Source organism: Panthera tigris, chromosome C1 (assembly GCF_018350195.1).
Source record: "Panthera tigris isolate Pti1 chromosome C1, P.tigris_Pti1_mat1.1, whole genome shotgun sequence".
In the NCBI taxonomy this organism is placed as follows: Eukaryota; Metazoa; Chordata; class Mammalia; order Carnivora; family Felidae; genus Panthera; species Panthera tigris.
This window is the reverse complement of record NC_056667.1, coordinates 117,328,832-117,344,021: the sequence shown is the minus strand read 5'-3', so window position 1 is coordinate 117,344,021 and position 15,190 is coordinate 117,328,832. Positions and strand designations below refer to the sequence as shown.

General features: G+C 37.4%; 1 protein-coding gene across 6 annotated transcripts in view; it reads left to right on the top strand.

Annotated features, from left to right (window-relative positions):
* The window catches only part of PTPN4 (protein tyrosine phosphatase non-receptor type 4), a 222,082-nt gene that overhangs the window by 160,225 nt on the left and 46,667 nt on the right, over positions 1–15,190 (top strand). For all 6 annotated transcript variants that reach the window (XM_042994256.1, XM_042994252.1, XM_042994253.1 and 3 more), the window contains 2 exons: positions 738–863; positions 4,183–4,341. In XM_042994256.1, the coding sequence (XP_042850190.1) occupies positions 738–863; positions 4,183–4,341 (285 nt within the window). The remainder of the gene's footprint in view (positions 1–737; positions 864–4,182; positions 4,342–15,190) is intronic.

Sequence of the window (15,190 nt, the reverse complement as noted above, 5' to 3'; positions counted from 1 at the left end):
AAAAGACTTTAGTTGTTAACTTACCTAAATTCTAAAGATTTCTGATTTCTGCAAACGTCAGTATCTTTTCTGAAAAGATTACTTAGTTCTCATCTTTATTACTATGATATAGATAGGTAGTAAACATAGTCTTCTACTCCCTCCCATGAGACAGAATAGTTAACCTTCTAAATGATGTTTTTTGGAAAAACAAAACAAAGAAAAAAAAATCCACTGTCCTACTATTATGAATAAAATGGAAAAAATACATAATTATCCTTTTTGCCGTGACCTCTGTTGAGGCAGAGGATCAGGGTTTGGGTTTAAGATTTAAGGATATTCAGGAGGTAATATGCTAGCAGTTGTTTAATATATCACAAGATGACTTAGAATTTCAGAAACTCTGGAATAGGCAATATTTATAGTATTCATATATGAGATAACTTGGGAGCCAACTGTTCCTTTGCTTTTTTCCTTTCTTCCTTTTCTTGTTTCTTCTCTTTTTCTCCTCTTTTCTCCTCTCTTCTTTCCTTTGTTCCTCTTTCTTTCCTATTCTCTCTTCTACTCTTAGCGTGTCTTTCCTTCCTTCTTCATACAAAGCAGATTTAATTTCTTAGGAAATTATGAGGTATATAGCCACCAAATGCATTAATTTCATTTAAGTAAACTATGTTTATTCATCTAGAATATGACAAATTCTAAGATTTGGTTTATAGTTGGAGGTGTAAAAATGTTTACATAGTAAATTATTTCTGCAGATCCCCAAGTAAGCCCTTGGCACGGAAATTAATGGATTGGGAAGTAGTAAGCAGAAACTCAATATCTGATGACAGGTTAGAAACACAAAGCCTTCCATCGCGATCTCCACCTGGAACTCCTAATCAGTAAGTACAGACTGACATCAGGTGTATATGTTGCTAATTTCTAAATTATTGACTGTGTTATTTCCATTGCCCAAAGATTGAAATATGTAAATCTTTACCTTTAAATCTTTTAGCCAGACATGATTTTTGTTGCTCCAGAGCATTATTTCCTCATAGCCTGCAGCTTATTGCATAAATGGCCTGGAAAAGCCTCAGTGAATGAGGGAGTAGAACATTGAACAAGGATGTTCACTATCCTATACAGTATGGGTCTCTAGCCAATAAATCAAGATCTATTAGTAGACTTAAAATCTGGAAATAATGGTTATTACTGGCATAATCCTTTTTTATTGGCTTTCAAACAGAATTTCTAGGGGAACATATATTCTTTGAAAATGCTAAATGATTGTGATTATCTTACTTTATCTCCTACCCCAACCACTGTTTCACCACTTTCTGTGGTCTAGAAAAAGGTGTTTCCAACATAAGCTCCCACAAGCTTAGCTATATCTATGCTAAGAAGCCTGTGTTACTCAGTACTTACTGTTTATATACTTCTATTATTTCCTACCAAAACTGTATGCTTTGATATAGATAATAGTAAGATAATCAACTCGTACTGGCCAAAGTTGTTAATTTTATAATGTGTTAACAAATGGGTAGAATATATGGATGTAACTAAATAATGATAAACACATCTCAGTATGTTCACAGACCTTGTTCAACCAAAAGGTTTAATACAAAATACTTGAATTTTTATATGGAATATAATATTTGAAGAAGTCTAACTTTAGAAATATTTTATACACATTAATATCCAATAAGTGTGTAGTAAATTCTAGAAGTTGTGTCACTGATGGGTGTTTGTCAGCCCAAGAATAAACTTCTGCCATATTGAAAGTAAAGTATGTGCATAAATAGTTTTGTTCAGGGAACATTATCTCATACTTTAGTGTCTTCCTTTTTTTCTTTTAATGTTTATTTCTTTTTGGGAAAGAGAGAGAGAGAGAGAGAGAGAGAGCATGAGCAGGGGAGGGGCAGAGAGAGAAGAAGACAGAGGATCCGAAGCAGGCTCCACGCTGACAGCAGAGAGCCCAGTTTGGGGCTCAAACTCCCTAACTGTGAGATCATGACCTGTGCTGGAGTCGGATGCTCATCCAGCTGAGCGCCCCCAGGCACCCCCGCTCAGTGTCTTCCTTACTGCTAGAAAAGATAGACTCAAAAGTTTCTATGTTTCTAATTGCAGATTGCTAAATTATCTTTTTTTATATATATAAAATACTGTATATATTCAGAGGCTAATCAACTGTTTGAAGAAAATTCAGAATCATCTTTTTTGGTCCCTTTTCCAGGCACTCATTTTTCCATTAAAAAAAATTTTTTTTTTTTAATATTTATTTTTGGAAGAGAGAGAGACAGAGCACTAGCGGGGGAGGGGCAGAGAGAGAGAGAGAGAGAGAGAGAGAGAGAGAGAGAATCTGAATCAGGCTTCAGGCTCAGAGCTGCAAGCTGTCAGCACAGAGCCTGATGCCGGACTCGAGACTATGAACCGTGAGATCATGACCTGAGCTGAAGTCAGATGCTTAACTGAGCCACTCAGGCACCCCATCCATTTGTTACTAGTACCACTAAATAATTACAGAAAATTGCAGAAACACAAGAAATTGTATGACAGAAGACACAGGAAAGATGATTGAGTTAATTAATTAGGAGTAGTTCTGATTAAATTTCCTGGTTAATGAAACAATTTTAATTTAATTTAATTTTATTTTTTAATCTCTATTTTTGAGAGAGGGGGAAAGAGACAGAGTGCAAGCAGAGGAGAGGCAGAGAGAGAGGGAGACAGAGAACCTGAAACAGGCTCCAGGCTCCTAGCTATCAGCACAGAGCCCGATGTGGGGCTCAAACTCACAGACCGTGAGATCATGACGTGAGCCGAAGTCAGATGCTTAATCTACTGAGCCACCCAGGCACCCTAATGAAACGATTTTAGATATGATCTGAAAAAGTTTTTTTCTCAATTCTAAAGAGACAGTACAGTGTGATGATTAAGAGCATAGGCCCTAGAGTCACTGTACGTTTGAACTTTGAACAAATTAATCTCTTTGTCCCATTTTTATCTTCTATAAAATTATAATAGCAGTGTCCTTTATGAGGGTAACCATCAGAGGATATATGTAAAATGCTTAGAACAATGCTTAGCACATAATAAGTGTTCAAATGTTGGTTATGATTAATAATAGTAATCAAAATAATTCATGTGACTATGTCACTTACAAGGATGGAATTATGTTATTCATTATCTATTTTTAGGAAGTAAAGGAAGTCCCATAAACAGAAACATTTATGAGGATTAAAAGAGAACTCAGACCAGAAGATATTTCTGAATTATTTATTCTTTCCCTTTATTTTATACAGGCAGACCTTGGAGATATTGCAGGTTTGGTTTCAGACCACTGCAATAAAGCAAGTCAAATGGATTTTTTTGTTTCTTAGTGCATGTAAAGTTATGTTTACACTAAATGTGCAATAATAGCAATGTCTAAAAAATTAGTGTACATACTTTAAAAAATATTACTAAGAAGTGCTAACCACATTCTAAGTTTTCAGTGAGTCGTTATCACTGCTCACAGTTTACTATAACAAATATAATAACAATGATAAAGTTTGAAATAATGCAAGAATTCCAAAACGTGGTAGACATGAAGTTGTGCAAATGCTGTTGGAGAAATGGCACCAACTGACTTGGTCGCAAAGTTACTGCAAACCTTCAATTTTTTTTTTTTTTTTTTTTTTAAATCTTTATTTTTGAGAGAGAGAGAAAGTGTGAGCAGGGGAGGAACAGAGAGAGACAGAGAGAGAGAATCCGAGCCATGCTCCAGGCTCTGAGCTGTCAGCACAAAGCACGACGCGGGGCTCAAACTCATGAACCGTGAGATCATGTCCTGAGTCGAAGTCGGACGTTTAACCGACTGAGCCACCCAGATGCCCCAATTTTTTTTTTTAAAGAAGAAGCATAAAGCAAAGCACAATAAAATGAGGTGTAAACACTGATTAAGACACAAAATTGTAGTGACTATAGCCTATGTAGACATTAGGTGTAGAGATAACAGATTGAACAGGTAAAATCCTTGCGGCAGTTCGCTGACTATAGTTCAGATTTTTGACTTCCTATTTGGTGTTCTTTCTGTTTACTTCACACTGTCTTTGTCAGAGTCTTTGCTTAGTCAGTATGGTTAGTCATAAAAATACACACTTTCTAATGTAATCATATAAATAAAAAACGGGAAAAATTGAGTTAAAGCACATTTTCACTCAATCTTTTTTCCTCTTCATGTAGTCGAAATTCTGCATTCACACAAGAGGGAACCCGGTTACGACCGTCTTCAGTTGGTCATTTGGTAGACCATGTGGTTCACACTTCCCCAAGCGAAGTATTTGTGAATCACAGATCTCCATCTTCAACACAAGCTAACAGCATTGTTCTGGAATCATCACCGTAAGACCTTTTTCATTTAGCTTCCTTCTTATAAATTATAATGCCCCAAATTGTTTTATTTGAAATAATCCTGGGAAATTAGGGTGTTTGACATAAGTATTTGTTTACACAATGTATTAACATTTTTGTATTTGTAAATGTGCTTATTTGTCCCTGAGAGTTCTTTGTACTCTTCCCAACCAAAACAAACAAACAAAAAACTTTGTTTTCATTGATTCAGTATGTTCTTTAACCTTTGGTGCATACACTTAAATATTTGTGCAGATGTAGATGTAGCACTGTGGTCAGGTAGTAAGGTACTAAAAGATAGAGTTTCTTAGTATTATTCAAGAAGGGAACCAAAAGAATGAATAGACAATGAATAGAAAATGATGGAAAAATTACTTAGCAAAGGAGAACCAAGTAAGATGACCATCATACTGAAAATGAGTTGTAGAAAGTATTCACACATCATTTTTAAAATTCATTTTTCTCTCGAATTACATACTGGTACATAAATTCAGCTTCATAATTCAGTATTTATACCCCATTGGTTTAATGTACAATATGCTTACCCTCAAATTAATATACAATATCTTGACTTATTGTTTATATTAATGCAAATTAGTCCATATGCAAGTAAAAATTCAGAGTAAGAATTAGGAAAGAAAAATAAAATTCTTTACAAGAAATGTGGCTTCATATAAAGATGCATTTATTATCGAGAAGGGGTGTAGAATGGAGTGACTGTGATCAGGGCTGAAGAAAGGAGAGGTCTGAAAGTGATGGGTGGAAGGGTAAAAGGACTGGTCAGCAAAGCAGGTAGGTGCAGGAGCTGGAACACCTGACAAGATACAGAGGAAGCGGTTGTCCTCACTGTCGGGGCAGCCAAGGAAGACTGGCTGAGCCATTAAGACAAGTGGAATTCAGTCTTGGTAACATGTCTTAGTCAAACATTTTGATTGTACGTGTATAGTAAAGAGGTTGGAAGGGTAGGAAAGATATACACTGCACAGTGACACCTGTAGAGAATGAGTTGACAGGAGACAAGATTGATGGAGATTTTGTTTTTGATTGCTTTAAAAATTAGCATTATAAACTTTGATTTTTAGTAAGCATATATTTTCCAATTCTGAAACTTTAAAAAGTACAATAATTAAGAACATGATGGAAATGTTAAGTAATTAAAAATGACATACTTTGAGCACATAGAAATAAACCATATAGAGGAATCTCAAAAGCCTGTCTTGTTACAGAACAATAATACCATTCCAGGGCCTAATCAAATTATCTCCATCCATTTTTTTAAAGGGCCCTTTTTGTAGAGACACTCACACATACACATGTGTATACATACACATAGAATTGAGTGTTTCCATATGTAAATTTTATGGATTCACCAATCCAAAAAAACCTTCGTTCTGGTTTCCTGAACTTAAATGGAGATGCAAGTTTAGGATAGATTGGAACTGTGCAGTTTTTGCTTCCCCATCCTGATCCACAAGAATTTCAAATGCCTGGACCTGTATTTTTCCTTGGATATGTATTTTATTTATGAAATTTTTGTGTTTTGTATTCAGGTTTGAATCTCTAACACTGCATTTGAAATTCAGCCAGTTTTAACCTTAAGAATAATGAGAGAGTTCTGAAAAAATAAGCTTAATGGTAAACAAATTAATTGTTTACAGTCAGCTTTTTCATAAATTATCTCACTGTTGAACTCAATGAAATAGAAAAGACTTTTATTCCCCATTTATAGATGAGAAGGCCCACTTAACAGGATTTATCCCATTTTATAGAACTAACATTCAGGTCTTCCCTATCTGACCCAACCAGCAGAATTTTTGTATCCTAGACAGGGCTTTGTTGTAATCCCTTGGTTGGTTGATTGATTTTTGCAATTCAGAGAAAATATTTTGCAACTTGGAATCAATAGGATTTAGTTTTATATTGGCCAAATGTGAAAAGAATTCAGACAATGTGTCAGATGAAGCACAAAGCATTTCAACATGTATTGAAATAGATCTTGAGATCATCTCACCAGTTCCCTGTTTTTTGAGTGAGTATAGGGCCTTTGAGGTGAAACCTGAGTCCTGACTTTAATTACTGTGTCAGGTTGCCTTCTTCACAAGACGAAAACACTGCTAACTCATAGGTGTGTTTGTTATGGAAACAAATAGGTTGTTTGTACTGCTTAGAATAAAGTTACCATTTATAGGCAGGGGCAATTGAAACTACAGTCTACCATTTCCTTCCTTTCTTTAAATGTTTCACAGAAGATTAGACTGTTTTAGTTTGTGATTTTCTGAGAAAAACAATAATCCTAAATTAACTTGAAAATACTTAACAGGTGCTTATTTTAGTAAATTCATACCACAAATGTTAGTATACTCCTATCAGTATGTAACAGGGAAGTTTGGACATTTCTACAAAACCATCACAAAGCATGTAAGTTGGGTGGTTAAGAGTTTATTTGAAAAAATTTTTTTTAATGTTTATTCATTTTTGAGAGAGACAGAGACAGAGTGCACTGGGGGAGGGGCAGAGAGAAAGGGAGACACAGAATCCAAAGCAGGCTCCAGGCTCCAAGCTGTCAGCACAGAGCCCGAAGAGGGGCTTGAACTTGTGAACCGTGAGATCATGACCTGAGCCGAAGTTGGATGCTTAACCGACTGAGCCACCCAGGTGCCCCTAAGATTTAATTTTTTTGTTTTGATACAGATTGCTAAGGACAGCAACAGAGAGCTGCTTTGACTGCAGAATAAACTGCTTTCAATGCTGCTGTTGAAGTATTCATGAGGAAATTTAAAGCTGACTGGACTCTAGTAAATCAGCAAAGCTTTTGCCTACCTGGCTTGATTGACAGTTTTAACAAATCTTTTGATGCTATTTTATAGTATATTGCTTTGTTGACAGCAAAGTGCACTTAAAAGTAACATTTTCATTATTTTTTAAAATGTCAAAGTTGAAGATAAGCAAGTTACAGTAAAACCTTGGATTGTGAGTAGCTTGTTCTAGGAGTGTTCCACAAGATGAGCAAACATTTCTTTAAAAAAAATATTTTTTTAATGTTTTATTTATTTTTGAGAGAGAGAGAGAGACAGAGTACCAGCAGGGGAGGGGCAGAGAGAGAGGGAGACACAGAATCTGAAGCAGGTTCCAGGCTCTGAGCTGTCAGCACAGGGCCCGATGCGGGGCTTGAACTTGTGAACTGCGAGATCATGACCTGAGCCGAAGTCATATGCTCAACTAAGCCACCCAGGCGCCCCAATGAGCAAACATTCCTAATAAATTTTAACTTGATAAACGAGCGATGTCCTGCAATACGAGTAGTATGTGATGCCAAATGTCACATGATCACAACTGAGCCAATGGTTCTTCTCTCTGTCTCGGTGACGGATTGTGGGTGATCATCTCCTTTGCTCATATGCTCAGTCTCAGGCCACAGTGTTTAGCAGATATCCGTGATTTTTCAGAACATTGGAAGATGCCCACAACTGGCACTAATGTATTTTTTGTCACTTCAAAGCACCTACAGACAGTCCCTTGCTTTTCCATGCAAGATTAAATTTAGGAATACTTTCCTTCATTCTAGATCAGGCTGCCTGCAGATAATGGACCCTTTCCTCTGCTGCCTTATTGCTAGTTACAGTAAATACTGTAGTATTAATACTGACAAAAATTTATTAATACTGTACTCTAGTCAGCATCCCTGTGAGCATGCAGAAAAAATTCCATTGAGTCAATAGATAGCAGTGATTCCCCTAGTGATAGTGAAAGTTGTCCTGCAGGATAACCCTCCTCTCTCATCTCCCTCACATCAGCCATGAAGGTTTTCAAAGGTCAGTGCAAGTTAATTTGTTTACTTTTCTTTATATTTTGTATTTTCTTTATTCGTATTATATTACAGTAGTATAATCATTTTTTATGTGAATATTTTTGGGTTGTGGAATGAATCATCTGAGTTTCCATGATTTCTTATGGGGAAATTTGCTTTGATATACAAGCGCTTTGGATCACAAGCATTTTTCCGGAATTAAATATGCTCACAAACCAAGGTTTTACTATATTTGTATTGAAAAACCCCACTATGAGAGTTGGGCATTGGAACACTTTTGGAATTATATTCATTCCCATCACCCTTTCTCCATTCTTAATGTTCAGAAGTTAACACAAGTGGTAATTTTTCCTCCAGATTTTTTATGTGGGTAGATTTTGAACATTACGTTTCAAGTTTTGTTCCCACTCAGCCCCCCTCCCCCACCATCATTTAGGCAAATTATTGGTTTTAAATATATTAAAACCATTGAGTTAGAAGTATGTTATTAGGATTTCACATGTAGTCATGTTATCACTTATAACTTTCTATAAGGCATGATAGAAAATAGTCTTGGGACATTCTCTGTTAAGTTCTATTGAGGCCTCAGATACTGTCAGATAGGTAGGTTGTTTAGCTTTTCTGTTTTATAAATTGGCTTCTGAGAAGCATTGTATTTGGAGAAGAGTCCACTGCTACAAATAGTTTGAAACCTCTGATTTAAAATAGCTTTGTTCCTGTTTTTTGCAGTTGTTTTGATTAAAGTACAACTGTAACATGATGTTGAGAGCACAAGCTCTGGATTCAGACTGGGTTTAAAACTTGGTTCCACCACTTCTTTTTTTTTTTTTTTTTTTTTTTTTTAATTTATTTTTGGGACAGAGAGAGACAGAGCATGAACGGGGGAGGGGCAGAGAGAGAGGGAGACACAGAATCGGAAACAGGCTCCAGGCTCCGAGCCATCAGCCCAGAGCCTGACGCGGGGCTCGAACTCACAGACCGCGAGATCGTGACCTGGCTGAAGTCGGACGCTTAACCGACTGCGCCACCCAGGCGCCCCTCACCACTTCTAATTACGTGAGCTTGGATGAGTCATTTTATCTCTGTAAGCCTCAATTTCCTTACCTGTAAAAATAGGATGATAATATCTTCCCCGTAGTGTTGCTGTGAACATTTAATGAGATGAGCAGTTAAGCAGAGAAAAAGTGTTTGGTAGATGTTAGCTGTAATAATTGTGTAATTTAATTACTTTGGGAAGATATACTAGTAGGTAGGCTTTAAGAATATTATAGCCACATATCTGTCTGCATGTTTGAAGTATGGATGTCTAGTTGAATACAATGAAGAATTCTCCAAATTCTCAACTTGATCCTTAGGCCCTAATCACAAGAGACTCTTTACACATTTCATAATCCTGAAGTATCAAACCCATTTCCTTGGACAGTCCCATGCCTGGACTGTCCCATTCTAGTCTTACCTAATGACTCACCTCAGCTTTGTCCACACCTTATGAATTCCTTTCACTTAAATCTTTCTTAAAGATTTGCCTTCATTTTGCCCTTCTGAGCTACTGCCACTGAAAATTTTATCTCCATACTCAGCTTGACCCAATTCCCATGCCAATCTTGATCAAGTCTAGCAGCATACAGTTGACCCTTGAACAATGTGGGGAGTAAAGGGTGCTAATGCCTGCAGAGTTGAAAAGTCACATATAACTTTTGACTCCCCCCACATTTAACTGCTAATAGCCTATTGTTGACCAGAAGCCTTATTGAGAACATAATCACTTGATTCACACATAGTTTGTGTGTTACATGTAATATGTACTACATTCTTAACCAGTAAAGTAAGCTAGAGAAAAGAAAATGTTAATTAGAAAATCGTAAGGAAGAGAAAGTACATTTACAGTACTGTACTATAAAAAAAAATCCATGTGTATGTGAATCGGCACAGATCAAACTGTGTTGTTCAAGGGTCATCTGTGTTATGGATCCTGCAAATACCAGACCGCTCTAGGACGAGGAAATAAAAGAACCAAAGGAGCTGTGACAGGAGGAGATAATCAAGCTACGGGGACTCAGAGGATGCACTGTATTTGATGATGTACTTGTGGCAGCAAGACCAATCACATAGGTTCCTGTGCTGCTGTAGCTGCAGTATATTTACCTGCCATCCATGTCTGGCAGATACCTGTATTACTTACTTTTGGGAGCTAAGGTCAGGGACTTGAAGTTTGGTTGAAACCAGGCATCTCAGGTCTGGGACCTTTAGTCTGAAATGGATTCGTACTGATGTAGTAATATGAGATTTTCAATTCTAGTCTTAATATCATATCCCTGAGGGTTTATATGCACTTTTTAAATTTATTGAGCATTTATTAGTAATCAGTCTGCAGTGGTGTTTACTTTGAAGTGCTGTAAATGTTACTATAGATTAGCCAATGTGTCAAGAATCTTGAATTTTGGATCAGAATTTTATCTGCATCTTAACATAGTATAAGTATAGGATAGTAGAGTTACTGTGCAGTAAGAGCTGGGATAGCACTAGTGACTGTAGTTGAAAGAGACATGTGCTCCTGGTATGCGTCTTAGAAGATTAATCTTAAAATAATCCATCAGTCCTGTCAAGTTTGTATTAGGGTCTACCAAGAATATGGTTTTTGCTTATTTTCCAGTCTTAAATTAGAATAAATTTTATGCTTCTATAAAGCATAAAGAGTTTCAGAGTTTATCTTGCCCACTTTTCTTTTTTAAAAGTAACTAAAATAATCCCTTTAGGATTACACTCCTTTCTACACTCTCCTTATAACAGATTTTTTTCTGCCTCCCATCTTTAAATTAAGCCAAAGTATTACCAATATTTGTAAGACACCAGCCATAGCTCTGATGCCCACTTTTTTCATTGGTTCCTATTTTTCTAGTCCTGTCTGAACTACCTAATAGTAGATGCTGGCTTTCTCTTTAAGTCACAGTTCCCTTCTCTCAGGGGAACTCCTTTTCTTTTCTTTTCTTTTCTTTTCTTTTCTTTTCTTTTCTTTTCTTTTCTTTTCTTTTCTTTTCTCTTCTCTTCTCTTCTCTTCTCTTCTCTTCTCTTCTCTCTTCTTTTCTTTTCTCTCTCCTCTCCTCTCCTCTCCTCTCCTCTCCTCTCCTCTCCTCTCCTCTCCTCTCCTCTCCTCTCCTCTCCTCTCCTTTAAATGTTTATTTATTTTGAGAGAGAATGTGAGCAGGGTAGGGGCAGAGAGAGAGAGAAGGAGAGAGAGAATTCCAAAGCAGGCTCCGCACTGTCAGTGTAGAGCCCAATGTGGGCCCGAACCTACTAACCATGATATCATGACCTGAGCTAAAATCAGAATTGGATGCTTAACTGACTGAGCCACCCAGGTGCCCCTCAGGGAAATTATTTCTAATGGGGCTGTGTTCCATTATGCTGTCTGGTTGTTCTTCCAAAGCATATTATGTCTCTTCATTTTGTTATAATTAGCAATTGTAGGTTTTTTTGTTTGTTTAGTTTTGCCTAGAAAAGTTATCTTTTCTTAGAACTGGCATATTTAATGACATTATTTTAAAGGTGTTACAACTTCTAATTATAAAGCATGGTTTACCTATGAAAATTGTTTTCCTAGATAATTGAATAAGTAATAAATTGACTGCACTCATGATCTCTACATTAGATATGAAGGAGGAAGTTATCATTTGTTATAATAAAATTGAGCTAAATACATTTGGAATAGGTCTTTTTTTTTTTTTTTTTTTTTTATGTTTATGTCTAAGGTGGGGGGGATAGAGAGAAAAGGAGACAGGCTCCATGCTGTCAGCATGGATCCCAATGCAGGGCTCCAACTCACAAACCATGAGATCATGACCTGAGCTGAAGTTGGATGCTTAACTGAGCCACTTAGGCGCCCCAGAATAAGTCTTAAAATGTAACTGAGAACCTTTGTCCAAAATAAGAATTTCAGGAGTCTGTGTTGACATCCTTGATTACTTTGATAGACTGTATTAGTAGAGACACAAATAGATATAGATGAAGTTTGGTTCTTGAACCTAGAAAGGGCAAACAGTTACCGGGATTGTCCTAGGAGAATACATAATTAGTCTGTAAAAGCTCCCAGACCAACCTGTGTGTCTTCAGCAATCAAGCATCTGGAGAGCCTGGCCATCACTATTTGAGAAGTTATTTTAGCAAGAAAGTTACATAAAACAGTGAGAGAAGGTAGGTAGTCCTTTTCCTGAAATCCAAAATTAGTGTTTTTTCTTGTGTTATATCTTGAGTAAGCCTCTCCATGTGTGCTGCATTCTCCTCCTCTTCTTTAGAACTTAGCTTAAATCGAATCCAAGCCTGTATGCTTAGGCTCCCTTCCTATCTGTGGCTTGCCCTGGACTTTGCTTAAAGGAGAGATTATACTCGTATACCTGCTGGAATCTGGCAGGTAACTGTGGGAGGAATTTATGTGGACTGGGATGCCCATGGCCCATCAAAAGGCAGCAGCTAGTTCTTGGGTTTGACCAGTGGTAATGCAGATCCATTCTTTCCAGAGTTTCTAGGTATTCCATTCTGGAAATCTGGATACATGTGTAATTTTTAAAATGAGTCAATTAACTCATATTTTATAAAGAAAAATTAATGGGCCAAATGTATGTTGGCCAAAATTGGCCCATAAGCCATGAATTTGTAGCCACTGTTTTAGGGTTCTAATTAGAAATGCATAATAGAAATAACTTCTGGAGTTTTTTTGACCATATATACCTAATCTCTAACCTCAGAAATGTAAATTGAACAGTTTAAGCAGAATGTCCCATATGTCAATACTGTCCCTCTCTTGAACTGAGTATTGTCATTGTTAGGCCCATACCTACCAGATTTGGCTCACTTAAATATTGCACTACAGATCAGACGTGAGTTTGTCTCAGTTGTATATTTTAGGATTGGTATGTATTAGGCTGTTGGCTGGACCACGAATAAAGAAAAGCTGATCTGACTCCATTCCCAGCTGATCTCAACCTTACACTCTGCCCTATAGATCTTTGGTTTTGAAGCTGTTTCCCGTGTATGACAACTATATGCAAAACTAGGAAAAAAACCTTTCTCTTCACCTTGCCTAAGTTACTTATACTTAACCCTAAGTAAGGGATAAGACCTATTGATTGATTGATAGATGTGGAGTCCAATGACTTCTGGTATTTGAAAAGTCTTGAAAGCTTTTGGTCAACTGACTTTTAGAAATATCACATGTGAGGCTGTGCCATGGATGTCCATCTTTATGTGTCCTAACCCCTTGCAGCAGGCCATAGTTGAGGTACATGACTATTCTAATCTGTGGGAACAATTTCCTAGACTAGCAACAGTTGAATGTATTAGATCTTAAAGGCTTGGGTTCTTGGCAGAAAACTAGTAGAATAAAAACGAGTGTGCTTGGTACCTATAATCCCTGACCATCAAGGTAGACCTCAAAGAAGTTTTTGCTGAAAAAGAGAGGTATATTTTTTGATGCAGTCCTTATAGATTTATTAGAATTTGGAGTATCTTGTTCCCTAAAGATTTCTGTGTAGAAAGTTAGGCTGAGTGGACATTATGGTTTACCTACTAATTTAGTGATTAACTTTTACATTATGTAAATTTGGAAGGACTATATTCTCTCTTTTTTAAAACTTTTTTTAATGTTTATTTATTTTTGAGATGGAGACAGAGCACGAGCCAGGGAGGGGCAGAGAGAATCCAGTGGGGGAGACACAGAATCTGAAGCAGGCTTCAGGCTCCGAGCTATCGGCACAGAGCCTGATGCTGGGCTCGAACCTACAAACTATGAGATCACAACCTGAGCTAAAGTCGGGCGCTTAACTGACTGAGCCACCTAGGCGCCCCAGGACTATATTCTCTCTTTAGAGAAACTTCCCTGGAGGACCATAGAGTTATACCATTCATTCCTGATAATTGCTGACTTCATTGGTACTAATCAAATTTTTAGCTTCGTTACCTGTATCTACCAGGTATTTAGCAGTGAGCCTCTAAGTAAGCTTCACACCTTCTGTACCAAAGGAGGGCATATATGTCAAAGAGCCACTCTGACAGTAATCTCTGTGTCTGTTACCTTGGGCTAAATTATGTGGGTATCAAATTATCCCAATTTATAGTGACAACAACAAAGGTTCTCTTTTTCTTATATCATACGTATATCATGGGTCAACTGTGGTTCTACTCCATGTCATGTTCATTCCAGGACCCAGACTGCTGTTTGGGGCATGGCTAGTAAGCATAATGAATCATGAACTGTTTTTTTTGTTTTTTGTTCTTTTAATGTTTATTTATTTTTGAGAGAGAGAAACAGAATGTGAGCAGGGGAGGGGCAGAGGGAGAGGGAGACACAGAATCCCAAGCAGGCTCCAGGCTCTGAGCCATCAGCATAGAGCCCGACGAAGGGCTCAGACCTATGAATTGTGAGATCATGACCTGAGCCAAAGTCAGAGACAAATTGACTAAGCCACACAGGCGCCCCCATGAGCCGTTTTTAAAGTCTCCTTTCAAAGTGACCACTTCTACTCATGTTTCATTGGCCAAAGCAAGTCAGATAGCCAAGCCTGATATCACTCAGAGAGGGGTGGAGAATAACTTTTGAACAGTAATACAGTCTAATGCAGTTCCACTTCCTTAAGTTCTTAACAGCTGGTATCTTGGGCATCTGTTGCCACTCAACACAAAAAGCAGGAAGTGGGTGAAATCTGTGCCTGAATTGCACAACAGCGGCCATTGACACCGCAGCTATCAACTCTCTCATTGGACCTAGGCAATGGGACAGTCAGTAATTTTTTTATTTTCCAAAAGACCTCCTGGCATTGCAGAAATAAATAATAACCTCAGGAATGGTCACCGCTCTTACAAAGAACCATTTCCCCTTACTTGTTCTAGCTTCCACAACTTCCCATGATGTATGCTTTCTAGGATGCAAGTTGAAACGCTGGTTCCCCCTCCTGGCCTTTGTGAAAACTCACAAGTAATGTTATTACATATACTATGCTCATTCATAAAAGCTCCCATTTTTAGGGGTGCCTGGGTGCC